General features: G+C 36.8%; 1 protein-coding gene across 2 annotated transcripts in view; it reads left to right on the plus strand.

Annotated features, from left to right (window-relative positions):
- KIF5B (kinesin family member 5B) overlaps nucleotides 1-16,778 on the plus strand; it is a 33,735-nt gene extending 16,957 nt beyond the window's left edge. Inside the window, exons 12-26 of one of the 2 annotated variants that reach the window (XM_058831536.1) lie at nucleotides 732-925; nucleotides 1,829-1,897; nucleotides 2,989-3,195; nucleotides 4,932-5,075; nucleotides 5,743-5,931; nucleotides 6,787-6,904; nucleotides 7,236-7,297; nucleotides 7,407-7,516; nucleotides 7,700-7,801; nucleotides 9,834-9,894; nucleotides 9,999-10,070; nucleotides 10,248-10,352; nucleotides 10,844-11,060; nucleotides 12,736-12,865; nucleotides 14,234-16,778. In XM_058831536.1, the coding sequence (XP_058687519.1) occupies nucleotides 732-925; nucleotides 1,829-1,897; nucleotides 2,989-3,195; nucleotides 4,932-5,075; nucleotides 5,743-5,931; nucleotides 6,787-6,904; nucleotides 7,236-7,297; nucleotides 7,407-7,516; nucleotides 7,700-7,801; nucleotides 9,834-9,894; nucleotides 9,999-10,070; nucleotides 10,248-10,352; nucleotides 10,844-11,060; nucleotides 12,736-12,865; nucleotides 14,234-14,240 (1,787 nt within the window). In that variant the 3' untranslated portion in view covers nucleotides 14,241-16,778. The remainder of the gene's footprint in view (nucleotides 1-731; nucleotides 926-1,828; nucleotides 1,898-2,988; nucleotides 3,196-4,931; nucleotides 5,076-5,742; nucleotides 5,932-6,786; nucleotides 6,905-7,235; nucleotides 7,298-7,406; nucleotides 7,517-7,699; nucleotides 7,802-9,833; nucleotides 9,895-9,998; nucleotides 10,071-10,247; nucleotides 10,353-10,843; nucleotides 11,061-12,735; nucleotides 12,866-14,233) is intronic. The other variant, XM_058831537.1, reaches the window with a different exon arrangement.
- Nucleotides 16,779-18,443: the final 1,665 nt, after the last annotated feature.

The following is an 18,443-nucleotide window of genomic DNA, read 5'->3' on the forward strand; positions in this document are numbered from 1 at the left end:
ATGATTTTGCAATCTCGTAGACAACTGCGCCACATCCTGATACAAATCTGAAAAAAATGGATTTGCTGAAATAGGTTTGGTAGGATGTGGGGGTTTGTTTTGTTTTGTTGGGTTTTTTTATTGTTTCCTAGAGCTGGTATGAGGCCACACCTGAAATGTCAATATCCTGAAAGAACTAGACTTAGCATGAGATACTGGACAGTTGGAAGGACCCTGTACCTTCCAAGGACTGCATAAAATGTTTTGAATAAAACACTAAGGAATTTAGTTTAATTTACCAGAGAAGTACCTTGGCAAGTGTCTTCTTCTCTGTGAAGTTAGTGTTCTCATCAGAAAAAGCTTTATGAACATAAAAGGATAAAAGTGTAACTGAAAATATTTTAGATCAGAAGCAAAGCAATGTAAAAGTAAATATGGCTGCCTAGTAAAACAGTGCCAAGGGGAAGAGAGATTTTTTTTGTCTTCTGGGAAAGTAAGGTGACTTTTTAGAAGATAAGATTTGATGTGTAATTTTGAGCTCATAGCAGAGTAATTGGACGAAATAGTGTTTTGTGGTAAGCAGGAAATAGTTTGGATGATCTAGTGGTCTTTTTTTTTTACCAAGTAATCAGCTGAACTCAACTGCTTATTAACTGTAATATTTTTAGTAGAAAATATGTAATACTTCTCAAGGGTAATTTTGTGGGAAATATGTCATGGTGAACTATACTAAATTTAAGTGTACTTTTAAGGGGAGACTGTACCAGTTGATGAACAGTTTGACAAGGAGAAGGCCAACTTAGAAGCTTTTGCAGTGGACAAGGATATTACTGTTATTAATGATAAACCAGCTACCACAATTGGAGTAACTGGAAATTTCACTGATGCTGAGAGAAGGAAATGTGAGGAAGAAATTGCCAAACTTTACAAACAACTGGATGACAAGGTATGCCATTCTTACTTAATGTAAGATCTCTTGAAAATATGTTTTGAGCTATATTACTGTGTAATATGTCTTCAGCATCCTCAGGAGGAGAAGCCATGGGGCAGATACAAATCTCTTCACTCTTGTGACCCGAGGGAATGGCCTGAAGTTGTGTCAGGAGAGGTTTAGTTTGTATATTAGAAAAGGTTCTTCATCCAGAGGGAGGTTGAGCACTGGAACAGGCTCCCCAGGGAAGTGGTCACTGCACTGAGCCTGACAGAGTTACAAAAGCCTTTGGACAATGTTCTCAGGCACAGGGTGTGACTCTTGGGGTGTCCTGCACAGGGCTGAGAATTGGACTTGATGATCCTGATGGGTCCCTTCCAACTCAGTTTATTCTGTGACTCTGGATTTAATTTGCCAGTGTTCATTTGTTAGCTCAGTTTAAGTATTTACTGAGAGTGCTTCCTCTTAATTCTGATTAAGAGAAATCAAAGTTGCCTTATCTAGTGCAAAGGGAGTATCGTTTGTTAGCTGGAAAAAATGGATGTGGGAAAATGAGTTATTTTAAGAAAATTTTTTTTTCTTTCCATGTTTTGGATGTTATATTTGAAATAAATAATCTCAATTTTAAGCAGTATTACTGTATTTGAATAGAAAAATCTTTTCATTATTGTTTCTTGGAAGCTGTAACAACTTGGAGAAGACTTGCAAAAGCGCAGGTATAAGACCTTTATCTCTGAAGTGTAGTGTATTACAAGTACATGGCAGGTTAAGAGCCTAATGAATCAACCAGTGAAATGAAAATGTTTGGTTTTTACTTTTATTGCTTTGCTATATAATTATCTCAGAATAGGGAAAAGTTAGATTATTTTTTGTGAGTGGTATTTGTCAGTTTAATAATCAGTCTTATTTCTACTGCAGGATGAAGAAATTAATCAGCAGAGTCAACTAGTAGAAAAACTGAAGACACAGATGTTGGATCAGGAAGAGGTGAGTTTTGCTCTTGCACCTTTATTTTATTTTCGTTTGTCTTTCCTTTAAAGAAATTGAAGGTATTTGGAATAGGTCACAGTTTTGACAAAGGAGTAGAATGACAGCTTACTACTGCACAACAGTTCTTTTCTATGCCTTATCTAAATGCTCTGCCTGTTCATTCCTCTCACACTGTGCTGATGGCCAAACTGAAACCATTTTACTTGGATCTTAAGTATCCATGAAGATTGAAAATATTTTTTGCAAAGACAGCAGAAATTGTCTTCCCTATGCAAAGTTAGCTGATTGTCAAAACGGAAGGTAACTTGATTTAATGTAAAAAATCTTTTTTAAAGTCTACTTCGGGTCAGTTGCTATACTGAGAGACATGAGAGAGGAGGGGAATATATTGGCCCATAATGAAAAAAAGGAAGTATGTGTAAATTCAGACCATACTTGCTAGAATATTCAAATTATTTGCATGTACATGTTGCCAGGGATATAAAATAATGGGGGAAAATTCCTATTAATAATGAAAATTTCATTTAGCTAAAACATAAGAAAAATTATTTCTCTATAACACAAAGATTTAAAGAAATGGTTATCTTTGTGTACGTGTTCAGAAAGAAATGGGCCAAGGACTAGGAAGTTGGAGCTACCGTTGAATCTAATTTAAATAAATAAATCTGCTTTTTTAGCAATTGTACCCTTTGTCTAGTTATTCTTAAGCAGCTAACAGAGTTAAAATGCTGGAAGTTTAGTTCCTAGACTGTTGACAATTTCAGACTCATGAGTAGTGTTCAGTGGCTTTCTTGTGAACTTGCAATATTCAATGTGCATTTCTAGTTTCTATCCTTATATGTCTTCGTTTGTAATCTCTTCCATTTTGAAGATATTTAAAAACTTAAAGGCCTGTGAATATGGATGGTAAATTTAGCTGTTCATTGTATTCTATTCTTAGTATTCTTATTGCATGAAGCTAGCCACTAGGAATGCAGATATAAGCTATTGTAGTAGCTAGAAGCATTAATAAAATTCAAGATATGCGTGGAATTTTCTTCATGTTTATTTATTGTTGCATTTTTATTAAATCGCTACCAATATTGCAGCTTCTGGCATCAACCAGACGGGACCAAGACAACCTGCAAGCAGAGTTGAATCGCCTTCAGGCTGAAAATGATGCTTCTAAAGAGGAAGTGAAAGAGGTGTTACAAGCCCTTGAAGAATTAGCTGTCAACTATGATCAGAAGTCTCAGGAAGTAGAAGATAAGGCAAAGGAATATGAGCTGCTTAGTGACGAACTCAATCAAAAATCGGTATGAAATTGGGATAAGAAATTACTGACAATCTTCAGTGTGACTTGGCTTCCCTTGCTCATATTTCTTAGTCATTTGAAAATATTTCACAAGGGAAAATGAGAGCCAAGTCTAAAACTCACCTCATTTTTTGGGGAATGATTTTCTAAAACCTGTAAATTTAAGAAAACATACAGTGATTATTGACCTGGATAGCACTTGTCTTTTTAGTGCCTGCAGCATTTTTACTACCTGAAGAGTGTTCAGAAATATCCTGGGTGGCAAAACATAGCACTTTCATTACATTCTGGTTTCGTTTGTCTTTCTGGTGCAGTTGGGGAAATCCTGACTTAAGAATCTGCTTCTCCTGATCTTGAAGTTGCAATCAGCATGCTACAGCTTTTCTTGAAAGGAGTGTGTATTTGCCTGTTGTGTGTATGGAGTGAGAGATAACTTACCTTGATGCCTGCAAAAATAAGCATTTTGGTTTACTTTCTGAAAGGAATAGTTGAGGATGTATTCCAAAAGATAACTGGTTAAAATACAGATGCAGCAACAGTCTCACAGAATACTGTGCACCTCGTTACATACTTGCAAAGTTTCTGAACTGACTGACAGGTTTGGTAGCCAGTTATTTGGCAGGCCTCAATCAGTTGTGGGCAGTTAATACTCTACCCAGTACCCTAAAATTCTAAGTGCTGGAAAGGATCAGCATGTTTGCTGGCATTGCAGACAATACTAACAGCACAAGTCTCACTGTTCTCTGTTCTTGAAGATGGTAATATGAGGGTCTGGGTCTTCTAGTGACTGTGGCTTTCAGTTTTCAGCTACTAAGATATGACTTGGTAGAACACTAGTAATAGAAGTTCACAAGATCATGAAACTTCTTATTAAACTTCTGAGTATTCTGAGCTGAGTAGTCTTTACTGGTAACTTGTATCACTTGAAGGTTGGCCAAAAGTCAGAGAATCTATGGTCTTATAAGTGGCATTTCAAATCTGTTGGAGTGTATGTGGAAGTGTATGGTTTGTTTTTTGCTGGGCTTTTTTGTTTGCTTTATTGATGTACTTTTTAATTATAGGTAGTGATTCTAGATAGTATAACTAACATCCATTGAATGTCATGAATAACTCAATTTGAAAGCAACTGTTCAGAGGTGTCATAAAATTAAGACATCTCAATCTGGCACTGCTAACTCATGCAATAACCATCCTTTGGCATCTCTGCCTGAATCTTTCCTGCTGTAAAACTGCTGGTGTTTTTTTAAAACTGGACAACAAATAAGCAGACTCTTGAGTATGTGTGCTGCTGAGCTGCAGCCACTACAACCACAGCAGCTCAAACCAGCTGAAAAAGTGCTCAAGAATGTTGTGCTTGTGAAATCTCAGTACTGGGAGAGTACTCCCATTTTTTGATTTGCAAGTAGGGAAGAGTTAAGAGCTCTGCAGATAAAGGTGAAATTGTTTTCATTTATCGAAATGTGGTGAGAACTGTTGAACTTGCTGTCCATGTACCCTTTTTCTATAAATGTGATTCCCTGCAATATTCTATTGCATATAACTCTAAATGCTGTTTAACAATGTTAACACAATGTTAATTTTGCTGCAGAGTTTTAAGATGGTATTTTGCGAGTTGAAGGTCTCTGTCCCCAGTACTTTTTAGTTCTTTCAGAAGAAATGTTAGTGCTCTGTAAATAATATGAAACTAGTTCCAAGAACAAGAGTGTTTTGTTTAATCAAGGGTAACTTTTACTATAGGTCACTTTAGCCAGTATAGATGCAGAGCTTCAGAAACTTAAGGAAATGACCAACCATCAGAAGAAACGAGCAACAGAAATGATGGCCTCCTTACTAAAAGATCTTGCAGAGATTGGAATTGCAGTAGGAAATAATGATGTCAAGGTAAGAGTTAATCACTGCTGTCTTCAGTGCCATGTATTAAACACATACATTGTGGATAGGTGGGGGCATTTTCTTCGTATGGTAAAAATTATCACCATAGGAAGCTTTATTCATGTTAATAATTTGGACACAAGTTTCTCCATTTCTTATATTGTGAATTAATCAGGTCCCAGATAGAATTTGATTACGCATAGACAAGGAAGAGCAGGCATGATTTTTTTGTCTGAAGCAATGTTCTCATTTGTATTATCAAACTGCTGTATGAAGTGGTCTTAATCAACAGTATTGTCTTGGAAATCTAATATTGACCTACAGTGACGATTGGGATGATACTTGTATTAAAAACAGGATGAGGACATGAAATAAAAGGTAAGTCTAGAAGATGGCCATAGGGCAAGAATGTAAGCAGTATTAGAAATCAGTAGTGAATTGTATTTCCTTCTTCAAGCAACTCATTGTCTTTGTGCAAACTTCTAAATAATCAATCAGAAAACCTAGATACCAAAATGTATCTAACGCCAAAAGATGTTTTTGTTTTGTTTTCTTTTTAAGTTCTGTGGTTATCAGTTGAGGCTGGGGATGTGTTCTAGCCATTAAGATGCTCCAGTGCACTGTTAGTTCACTTTTGTTATCTGAGGTTTCTAATGTGCTATTCCACCCTTTTCAGCAGCCTGAGGGAACTGGCATGATAGATGAAGAATTCACAGTTGCAAGACTGTACATTAGCAAAATGAAATCAGAAGTAAAAACAATGGTGAAACGCTGCAAACAGTTAGAAGGCACACAAGCTGAAAGCAATAAGAAAATGGAAGAAAATGAAAAGGAGTTGGCTGCCTGCCAGCTCAGAATCTCACAGGTAAATATTTCTCTATGGTGTACAGTGTTCTTTATAAATTAAATTCATTAACCTATCGGGGGAAAAAAAGTTGCAGGGTTTTTTTGGCACCTAACAAAGCACACTGTGAGTGAACAGCCATAAGACTCGGCTGTTTCTTTAGTACTCTCATCAGATTGGATGCTTCTAAGTAATTCAGTGTGACAGGATATCAGAATTTCTGCAATATATCTGTAGCCTGCTAATGCTTTTGTAGCACTTGTATTAAATACTGGAGCTCATGTGTTCTCCATCACAGGGTTCTTTACAAATACAAGTCTTACAGAAGCAGTTGCTAGTGGCCACTCTGCCTGCTAATGCCCCAAGCTGGAAGTGGGAGAGGTAATAGAGTAAAATTTCAGGAGGTTTGCATAGCAGAATTTATTTAGAATAAATTTATTTCTAATGTGAGAAAGGCCATTTTAATGTGATTGTTAGAAAAGATAAGTTATACGATTTCTAGCACTTCTGAAAACTGTAATCTAGATATGTAGTTTAATATTTCTGTATTTTGTTTTTCATACACATCATAATCTTTAAAATCAGGAGATGCACATTTCAGGAAAATCTTCTAAATACAGGGGCCTCTTTTGCCTCTGTTAGTCAAAACATCTCCCAGCCAAAAATGCATTTCATTCCAATCCAGATAAAGACATTGTCTTAAAGGCTATGTTACAGATCTACTTGAGTAGTCATATTCTTCTCAGAGTCTAGTTGACACCATTTTTGTTTTGAGATGAGGTTACTTGTTGTGTGAAAAATAAGTATGAACTGTTTATGCAGATGTAATTCCATGGTACCTAGTTCCAAAGCAAATGAATCTTTTCATTCCACAAGCATGAAGCCAAGATCAAGTCACTGACTGAATATCTTCAGAACGTGGAACAGAAAAAGAGGCAGCTGGAAGAATCTGTGGACTCCCTTAATGAAGAATTAGTTCAACTCCGAGCCCAGGGTAGGACTTGCCTCCCTATACCACCACCATTTTAACAATACAGTGATAAATAGGGACTTGCTCTGTTCTGTTTAGGTTGAAAGATAGAGCTATAGGAAAGCTTTTTGCTACTGAACATGTGGAATTAATCCGTGGTAAAACATGTTGACTGTTTGAAAGAACTGTTATTAATAGGATTAAAGATGTTACTAATTTAATTCATCTTTGTGGTGGGAGGGGACTTTTTCCAAATTGTAAGGTGCTGGCAAGGGAAAGGGGAATTACTGCCATCATGCATGTGATTGTGTAGATAGCTGGCTGAAATGTGTTTTTTGTTCTCTGTCCTTTCTAGAAAAAGTCCATGAGATGGAGAAAGAGCACTTAAATAAGGTTCAAACTGCAAATGAAGTTAAGGTAAGTCAATTTTATTAAAAAATAAGAAAACCCTAACAATCCAAATCCCTACAGAGTGTAGTCTGGTGGTAACTCAGAGCATTTAATATGTTCTGGTTTCTTCTTATAGCAAGCTGTGGAGCAGCAAATTCAGAGCCATCGTGAGACACATCAGAAACAAATCAGTAGCCTGAGAGATGAAGTTGATGCAAAAGAGAAGCTCATCACTGAGCTTCAAGAGTAAGTACTTGTCATTATTTTAGTGGTGCCAAAAGTTCTCTGGACTGTGCAAGTACAGGAGTACAGTACAGTGGAAGGATGTGGTGAGAGTTTCCTCCAGAACCATCCTGCTGTCTTCCATTTTGTTACTGAGAATGCTGTCTGAGCGTTTCAGCTGAGAAAATATTTGCTTTCTGTGTTTAGCCAAAACCAGAAGATGATGCTTGAACAGGAGCGTCTGAGAGTCGAGCATGAGAAGCTGAAGGCAACTGATCAGGAAAAAAGCAGAAAACTTCATGAGCTTACGTAAGTGATAAGGATGCATTACAAATGTGTGTGGGGAAGACATACTTTATAAACTAGTGGCCTAATATGTTGCAGTGCATCTCACTTTATTGTATGTTTGTTGAAGAGGCCTTCTTGAACCTTTTTTAAAACCTTTGCACTGTGTGAATACTTAAAATAGGAAGTGAAATTATGAAAGATATGAAGGCCACAACTGTCTTTTTGTTATTATGCTATGGATTGGAGTAATTAACTTTTAAATTTGCAGCTAAGTATTGCATTCTGTAAGACTGCAAGAGCCTTCTAACAATTCCCTTTAACACTTTTTCTGCTTCTTCTGTTCCCTTTTTCTTTTTATAGTTCTTACGTGATTTAACTTGTTAGGTGGCTCTAATTGGTTTATTCTTAAAATTAAACAGTTGCATGCTTCATTGATTAACAAAATACAATGCGTTAGTGAATTAGAGACTCAAAACTTAGTGTAAAAATGGAATTGCATTCTGATTGCAGGTAAGTATTCAAGTCAAGCTTGAAAACAGTTCTCAGCCTCTAGAAATCTGACCTTAATCTCCTGGAAATCTTTCTAAGTGTATAAGTTGTAACCCCTTCCTGGCACATAGAAATTTATCTTTACAGAAGCTAAAAATACATTATACTTAAAAGTACTTTTTAAAAAGTGATTTTTGGCTACGTTTAAAACACACACAGTGGTTTTCAGGGGCTTTTATCGTGGAATTTCAAGTAATCAGAGGGACCTGACTGGTAACTAAGAAGCAATGTTTGCCTTTTTTATTTTTTTTAACCTTTTTTTTTTATTTATCCTGTTTAACTGACTAAAGTTTTAACAGTGCTCTGGTCTTGTGAATCCAACTTATTTTGATTTATTTATATACCACAATGATTATAAAACTTACATTAGCTACAATAGATTTTCTTGTCTTGTAAAATTTACTATATGTAACACGTTATTGCTTTCTATTTCAGTTTGCAGGCACAGGTACATCTAGCATTGGCCACTTTAAAGCACTTGCTGTATAGGAATGTTCCTCTTCAAAGGATTTGCAGAGAAATTTTAAAAATTAGTTTTTTGTTCTGCATCCTCCCCTAGCCTTTTTGAATCCAGTCATTTTCCACTGAATATCATAAATGTGCATGGCAAATGACAGACCAGGAGCAATGCAGATTATTCAGTATAATTTTTTTTCAGTTTGAAGTTCTATAAGATGCCTGGAACTACTTATCCAGAGACATCTGGAAAATGGATAGGATATAACATTATTTAGAATATTTTATTAGATCAAATCTTATTTAACTGTGAACTACTAGGGGAAACTAGTAGGAGAAATTTCAAGAGGAAAAGATGCTTCTTGTAACTACTTAACAGGAACACTTCATTTTCGTGCAGTCCTTGGCCTCTCTGTTCTAATTTCAGGTCATAAAAAGAAAAGTCCACATTCCTTTCCTATATTCTGTCATCTTGATAACTGCACTGACTTAGAGTTCTGCAAACATTTCCTGTGCAGAAAATGCTTTCACATTAACTGGCAAGACAGCAGCTCTGTACACTGATAATGATCAGGTTATATTCCTGTACATTGTTGTTCATGATGCTGGTTTTGCCAACGTGTTGAGGCTAAGGTGTTAAAGAAAACAAAGAGAAAATTTTTAATCTGACAAATGATACTTGTCTTCTTGGCTGGTCAGAGCTAAGAACATTTGTAGGATAAGATGTCCCCAAATATTCACTCCAAAGCTGACTCTGAGTCTTGTCTTTTACTAATCTAGAAACTTCTATAATTTATTCATCTGAATATATTGTTTCATATTCAATATTAAAAGTATGTCCCTCTTTTCCTTTTTTAAGTCTCCTGATTCCACCACCCTCATGCTGTACAGATTTCTGAGTGTCATCTACTGGTTATATCTTTAATTTAAGACTTCAACAAAAAGATTTTTTTTTTATTTGTACCATACAGTGTTTATTACTCTAGTCCTCTAGAACAGAATTTCTAATTTTTCTAGGATATTTCAGGAATAATTCATTCTTTTTTAGGGTTATGCAGGACAGACGGGAACAAGCGAGGCAAGATTTAAAGGGTTTGGAAGAGACTGTGGTAAGATAGAATATATTCCAAGGCAAATGTCAATATTTGTCTCTTTTTTTTTTCTTTCAGAGTTTGTTTGGGTTGTTTTGTTAATTTCTTGTCGTTAACTGTAGGCAAAAGAACTTCAGACTCTTCACAATCTTCGGAAGCTGTTTGTTCAAGATCTGGCTACTAGAGTGAAAAAGGTAATTGTAAAGTAAAAACTTGTTGTTTCTGAGAATACTGTGTGAATTTCAGTTCAGAACTAAATTAGGGACTACAGGATTGTTTATTTGGTTTAATTTTTCTGGCTTGATCTTAATATTCAAGTTCAGGTTTGTACTCATCCTCCTGTCTCCCTCCCCATGCCTTTGTTACTGCAGAGTGCTGAGATCGACTCAGATGATACAGGAGGCAGTGCTGCACAGAAACAGAAGATTTCCTTCCTTGAGAATAATCTTGAACAGCTTACAAAGGTTCACAAGCAGGTACAATGAGACTTCATTTCAAATTTTAATAAAACTACTTCAAATCCATTATTACAGAAGCAATTGCCTATTGGTCATAAAGTAACTTTTATAAGTAAATACTTCTACATCTTAAGTGTGTCTCTTGATACAGGAAAACTTTAGTCTATTATTTTGTAACATAAATTAATTAGCTGTTTTATGTGGGGGTATAACAAAATAGCTGCACTTAAACTGAAAGGGATCCAAGTTTGTGTTTAGACTTCATATATGAGTCTAGGGGCTGCTTGCCTGTCTGATGGAAGAGGTGCCTCTGTTGGGTAGCGGGTTCTTCCCCAGTAACTGATTTTCAAATGACAGTCTCAATGTCACTGACCTCCAGAGATTTACTAAAAGCTTAAACAAAACTATAGTAACCCTACTGCTTTACCTCTTTAGGGGTGGGGAGGATATTTAGTTAGCTCTCCCTATGAAGAGAGATACCAAGAAAATAATCACTTCTGATTTTGTAGCTGGTACGTGATAATGCTGATCTTCGCTGTGAGCTTCCTAAACTGGAGAAGCGACTGAGAGCTACAGCTGAAAGAGTGAAAGCCTTGGAATCTGCACTGAAGGAAGCCAAAGAGAACGCTTCTCGTGATCGCAAGCGGTATCAGCAAGAAGTGGATCGTATAAAGGAAGCTGTGAGATCCAAGAATATGGCCAGAAGAGGACATTCGGCTCAAATTGGTAAGTAAAGACTCCCTTGCCCCCTAAACTTCATCTGTCTCCTACTTTGTTTTGTTTTTGTGTATGTGCATTTTTCCGCCCTCATTGAAGCTGCACATACCAATGTGATCTGTTTTCTACTGTGAGGTATATTCTGGTTAACAGACTGTGTTTGGAGGTGGTACTTAATGGTTGTTTGGCTTTTTATTTATTATAAATGGCTTTGGAAAAGGCTTACCAAGCTAGAAGTCTGGCCTGAATATGTTAGATTTCCTAGAAGAAACAGCACACTGCATGTGAGTCTTAATTTCTTAGATCATTCAAATTTCGAAGACTGAATGGGTATTTCAAGGCAACAAGAAAGACCAAGCCGTCACCTTCAACAACAGCATTGACCTGATCTCCTGGGGCAGAGGGGCAGACAGAAACACACAATTTCCAAAGGTCTTTAGTTACCTTTTCAGTTATTGGTTCCAAAACATACAGTATCCACAGCCCTCTCTAGGGGAAAATAACAGAAAAACAGGAGTGGGAAGGTGGGGACAAAATAGTCATATTCCTTTGCTCCTCCACCTGCCATTACTCTGTTGGGTGCTGAGGATTGAGAAGGTGTGTGACCTGTGGAGGACTGTGCACATTACACTACAGCTGTAGAACCGAAGGAGTTCAGTCATCAATAGACTTCTCTTAAATGTTAATGTGGCTGAAATGAGCATTGCAGTTAAATTTTGCTCATACTCTGCAGGTCTGCAAAGAGCTGTTGCAAAATAGTTACAATTTTTTGGTCCCATGAAGTGGCAGCTTGCAGGCAGGCACTTTTCTGTCTTCATTTTCTCTCAAGCGGTCTTCAAGAAAACAAACAATTCTCTGGTGAGCTCACCTGAGGTATACAGCCACTTGTGATTAAATGTCTAAATGAACTAGTCATGTCTTCCTGGAGATCAGCTTCCTGTAAGGCAGTAATTGAGAAGTGTTTCTCTGCTGCAGCTGCTGCCTGTAGGTTCTTTTTTGCCTACTGAAACTTTAAGTGCTTCTCTTTAATATTACAGAAGTTTGTGAAGTCCTACAGATACATTATGCATGTTCTGTTAAGAGCTAAGTGCAAAACTGATTGAAAATACAGTTTATTCAGTATATGCAGTTTATGAACAACCTGTCGAAACTGCCGAATTTTTTCTTTGGCTGTAGAGCAAGGTTTATATTTATGTGGTGGTTGGTTGATGAAGTAGTGTTATCTCTGGAGTGTTGGTACACAGAACCACCTGCAGAGAGTAACTAGTGACTTCATCCATCAAGTAGATGTGGGAAGGACAGCAAGCATAATGATTCCTTACTGATACGTAACTCTCAGGGAACTGTCTAGTGTTGTCTTATTTGAGTTCTTATTGCCAAAAATAGGATTCATAGAAGGCAATGCATTAGGTGGGCCAGGTAATTGTTTTGAAGATAGTCTTTATCAGAAATGTTGTGAGCTTTAACAGGGAACAATAAAAGCAAAACCTTGTCTATTTTCTAGGGTTTGTTGTTGTTGACACTAACCTGTTATGTTCTCAGAATGCCATCCCCTATAAACTTGTTTTCTTATTCAAAGTGCATTCAGTTGTGATTATTACATTTGGTTAGTGATATCAGTAAATTTTAATAATCCAAGGTATTGTTGTGTATATATTTGTAAGTCACATTTCTTGTCATGCAGCTAAGCCTATCCGCCCTGGCCAGCATCCAGCGGCTTCTCCAACTCATCCAAGTGCAATTCGTGGTGGAGGTGCGTTCACTCAGAACAGCCAGCCAGTTGCGCTGCGTGGAGGTGGACGGCAAGACAAAGTGTAAGCTTATCTTGTAGCATTTTTTAAAATGTGTGATCAAACTACTTTGTATTAGGTTTGTTACAGTTCATTCTGTGGCATAAAGTCACTTGAATAGTGAGATTAACTCCTCTTTACAGAATTTTATAGCCAATGGAATGGTATAATGTACACTTGACTAAAGATGCTGCTGCTTTTCTTCTAAAACTGTAAAATGGTAATTCCTGTGATGTTCTGCAGGAGTAGAACAAAATGTGGGAACAATCAATTGGAGATTGTTACCAGTCAAAGACAGTACCCACCGTCTGGGAAAGGAGTGGACATTTGAAATTATTTTGGCTTGCTAGTATCTTTTAAAATATGGTTTTCTTCAGGAAAACATTCAGTGATGAAATAAAATTAATGGAATTTTTACATGTTATTTATTTACTTTTCTTACTGTGCTTGCACACTGCTTCATGCATCAGTGATTTGGAACTATTTAACAGAAGAATTCATGTCCTCATCCAGTAAACTTAAAATGTTAACCTTGCTAAAATGTAGTTACAGTAATTGAAATTAAATGTGCACGCACTTTAAAATATCTCTGATCTCCAAAGTAATTACATATTGCGTATGTTTAAGTTGCTTCATGGAATCATCTCTCTTTTTAGTTAATATGTGCTTTATAGTTGGTTGAGCTGTTGTTCACCTAATAGTTTTGCTTTAGTTTATATTCTCTCTTGTCATCTTCACTTTTAAATGTGTCTGTAAATGTCTTTGAGAGATTCCCTTAGTTAATTATCTTTATCTTCAGTTTGAAATGGGATTCTAAAATGGGATGGGGTGCCTGAAATCTGGGTGCTCCTCTTCTGAAGAGCTTCAGAATGGCTTATGTGAATCTTGTTTCTATTTGATTCTTTTTGTTAGCTGACTGACTTTTCCAAGCTTTCTCTCCAATTCAGAGAAAACTGAACTGTAGTACTTGTCAATGTACCTCATTCAGTAATGTCTTTTAGTAAATAAGAGATTGAACTCATGGGTACCTTAACCTTGAATAACATTTGCCTTGAATGACCAAGGAGTTGCCACTAGCCAGGAAAAGCAGCAACAGTCATGGGAAATGGAGCTGGGCTATAAGTGGTTTCTGTCTGTAATGTTTACTCCATTACTGCAGTCAAGATTGCATACCCAGTCAGTTTGTTGTGCTGTAAATTTGTTGGTAGCAGACAGCATTACTTAAATACTTTGTGTTGTGATTTCTTATTTTAAAGTGGGTTTTTTATTAGCACTTACCTCAGTGGTTTAAAGAACTGGGCTCTTAAAGGACATGTAAATAGTGATATGGTCTACTGTAATTGTAAGTAACTTTGCATTTTTTGGCTTAACTCTGATTTTTTTCATTTGCAGTTGCTGAAAAGTAAATGCAGCGTTGAGGAGGATTGGATATTGTGTAGAGGGAGTCATTCCATGACAATAATCTCTCCTTTTGTGGGGACTGTAGGATTATTTTTTGAAAATTGTATAAATTATACCTGGCCTGTACAGCTCTTCCCCCTTCTACAAATTCTGCTAACTGATTCCCAAAAAAAACCAACTAGAGTGCAATTTTGGCGTCTTGAAAAATGACATGTTACTTAAAGTGTAGCTCTGCTTATTACACAGTTTGTCTTTCATGTCTTAAATTTAGTCTGCACTGTGCCAAGCTGAATGTACGTTGAGAAAATCTTAGTTCAAATTTTCTAGCTTAATTTGTGTACATCTTGTTGTCTTAGGGAATGTGCAACAGTGTTTAAGTATACTTTGATTTTTATCACTTCACATAACACTACATGTCCCACAGAATTAGGGCGGCACTCTACATTACAGTTTCTTTTGGAATGCTGCATAGAGCATTGGAACTAACTGTGTTTGTACAGTGTGAGGATCCTGAAGTGCCGATGACAGCTGCCACAAGGCGCCGTGACACCACCGACCTAAAGAGTTCAGTGTGACCGAGGCTCTGTAACTGTTACCGAATGCCCAGCCACCGGGTGACTTAGAATTAAATACTGTGCAGTAATAAGAGCAAACCTGAGTTTACAAAAAAGACTTGGCAATGGATTATCCTATCTGTCCTGTTCCTGGTTTTGCACAAAGTACAGTCTGGTGGAGTGAAAACATTCTGCTTCATTCTGATGAGCCTGTCTGTCCATTTGTCTGCATCTGTGATGGTTCACTTTCACTATTTTGTAATAGTGAAATGAGGGCAGTCTGAGTTGTAACTTTATATTCCACTACATACAATACTGGAATTTTTGGCTAAAATTTTAATTTTCAGTTTAAAATTTTTCAGCAACAGGCCAATGAATTCAGATACATAAATAAAAGACACAACTTTTTAAAACTGATGTATCCAGAAATGCCAGAGGCATGTTTAAAATAACAATAAAGCGCTACCCTGAATTGTATTTGTAATCCATTTGTAAGTAGGTATATGAAATGTCCAAAGTAGTAGTTGTTGAATATTTTTCTTCTCTTTGCAATAAAGTCCTGTGAAGTGGCTAACAAAATGAAACACGGGGTTTTGATTGATTTTTATTTTAATTTTTTTTTCTTTCTTTTTGTTGTTGTTGTTTTGAGCTCCGGTACTGTCACTGAGCTGAATCCGGGGTTTAAAGTTTTATAGTATAATTTACTTAACTTATTCATAGGATTTAGCCACTATAATTTTTAGAACAGCCTTCTTCTGTATAGAAACTAGTTACCAGGTCTTCAAGAAAGAAGAAACTTAGTATTGCTGGAAAAATTCAATGAGTTTCTCAGACCTGGTTGATACAACTTTTTGTTCTGGCTTGAGTTTTTTGCTGGGTATTCAGTTATTGTGGAAACAGTAGAAACTGTGGCTGTTCAGACAGCAAATCACTTTCAATTTTTATATTTTAAAATAGGCAAAATATTTATATTATGATGAAGTATAGCAAAATTTTAGACCTTGAACCACTTTTTTTCTATATCTGCAGTAGTCTGAATTTTTAATAGTTTGATTTTTAAAAGTTGAGTGTATCAGTTGGAAATCCCACTATTTTGGAGTTTTCAGCTTTTAAGAGTTTTCTTCACTAAGGTCGCCAAACACTCCAAACTTGCAGTTGTTTTAGAGCACAGTTGAAGGCAGCATACTGAGGGGAAAAAAAATAAACAACAAATATTTTGAATTAAATTTCTCATCATGGAATCAGCACTGTCCATTATCTTTCTCAAAGTTAACTACAGGTTTTCAGGCCTTCATTTGTTAATGTGCAATCATAAAAACAAAACAACACACTCAAATGAAGCAGGATTTTTTTCTCATGCCTGTGAATGGGGGTTTCATTCCTGTAGGTAATTGTCATGGGTTTTGGTGCTGAAAATTGCTGTGTTTAAAAAGTTAGATTAAATAGTAACTAGTATGTAGCTCAGTGTACATCACCTTTTTATATTTAAACTTTTTTTTATTTTAAACCTTTTATGAAGTTTACCAAGAACTGCCTCTTAAAATGTAAAAAAAGAGAAAAAACACACAACTTTCTTTGCTTTCTGGTTTGGCAGAAAGGACAATTACTGTATTTTGTAAATGAAAATAGTCTATACAGGGAATGTTCAACACTGCTATTTCAACTTGCAGTCTTTGAATGGTTCTTATTTTTATGTTCCTCTAGATCATATTTTTAAAACATGGTTTAGGATAGGAACTTGGTGAAATAATATTTATTTCTGGTGAACAACTAAATTATTTACATAACTTAAATGCTGACTCACTACTGTGTGTAACTCTAAATTTGACATGAGGACAAGTCTACCTGTGGAATCTGATTTAACTTCAGTACACTTAAGATGCATTAAAACAATTGGTTTGGGGAAGACGCCATATAGTTTTAACTTACCTGCATGCTGTAAATGTATTTGTGTTTAAATAAAGAGGAGAAAAACCTTTGAACTTCTTTGTGCATTTATTATCTCTACGTGTGGTCAAATGTGATGATGCAACAATCTTCTCTAGGTGTGCTGTGTTGTGCTTGGGGTCTCCCGAGTGTGGTGCCAGTTGCCTGTATGGCGATGCTCAAAGTTCTCATTTTATCCACATGCTTGGACAGTTGTTTCCAGAATCTGTCAGCTTGGTTGGAAAGAAATTAGCATGAGTTATCACTTGCTTTGTGAATCTCTCTTTTTTCAAACTTGGTGTCTGCTGATTTGGTGGCCCCTCATTCTTATTGAGACAGATTAATAATCTGTTTCAAGTATTTCTGTGCCTTCTAGACTCTTGTAGGCTTCTTTTCCTTTCCAAGGACTCATTTTCCTTTACCAGTATCTGTAATAGCTGATTCTACTTTTTCTTAGTGCTATTGAACTGATGGGTTTTTTTTTTATGAAGTGGTGTAGTTATGCAAGGCTGCAGTCAACTTCTGGATAATTTTCATAGAAAAAGATTTAACTAGATGTATAGAACTTTGATATATACATACATACATATGTATCTGTATATCTATATATATAAATATCACATAAAGGAGGTCATGATTTAAGTCAGCCAGTACAGTTATGTAAAAGCAAAGATCTCAGGAGAGGGAAATTGCATCTGTACAACTGTGCAGCAGTGAGCTGATCTACACTGTAAAATACTCCATAGTGTATCCTGTTAATAGAAGATGGCTCAGTCACAGAGCTCCCTTTTTGAACAGATCTCTCTAGCTGCTAGGGGATGATCAACTCTGACCTCTTTAATTGCAGAAAACCCCTAAGGGATGCCCAGAAAGGAAAGGAAATATTTCACTCTAAAGTTTCTTATGAGCAATGGAATGGTCCAAAATTACTTTCGAAAGTGAGCAAAAGATATTACTGCATCTCTGCCAGGGGAAAGCTGTGGTTACCTGCGCTGTGCAACTGAAGGAATTCATTGGCTGGCCTAGGTGCCTTCCCCCTTGAATGCACTCAGGAGTTCTAACACCCATTTAGGAAGTGTCAACATGAATCACTATTTAACATATGCTATGTGGAACTAAACTGCCACTTACTGCCTAGTAAGGACGTAATAAAACCTTGCTAAACGACAAAGAAAACACCTCTGGAGGATGATTACTGAGGACTGAGGGCTATGTCAGAATTTTTGCCTGGGGAGTTTTGAGCTCTTGAGTCTTCCTGAAGTCCACACTGTGCTGTTCATTGTTTTATGTTTAACCAGCCCTTGCTGGGGGCAATGCTGGGGGAGCAATTTGAGCCGCTGACTCCTCTGAGTGTTTCACTGCGAAAGCTGAAGGGGCAGAGGGAACCAGTCAGTCAAGTCAGCTGCACTGTCCAGTGTCATGGGCAGAAAAAGAGTTACGTGAAGAAGGAAAATACAGTACAAAAAAAAAAAAGGAGCCTATTTGCATTTGAAAAGGAAAGTAAGAGGCTAATGATTATGAAGGGAAAGCTGAGGTGTGCATGGTGTGGCAGATCTGCACCCTGGGATGTCCTGCAGGCTGTGCTCTGCACGGTGTGGGCACGGCGGTGTTGTGGGACGGAGCGAAATCCATCAGTCTCCACCTCCAGTACCGAGGGAAGTGTTCATCTGTACCTGCAGCAAGGAGAGCAGCATAACCCACATTCTCCGCATTCCTGAATC

Source organism: Poecile atricapillus, chromosome 2, assembly GCF_030490865.1.
Source record: "Poecile atricapillus isolate bPoeAtr1 chromosome 2, bPoeAtr1.hap1, whole genome shotgun sequence".
In the NCBI taxonomy this organism is placed as follows: domain Eukaryota; kingdom Metazoa; phylum Chordata; class Aves; order Passeriformes; family Paridae; genus Poecile; species Poecile atricapillus.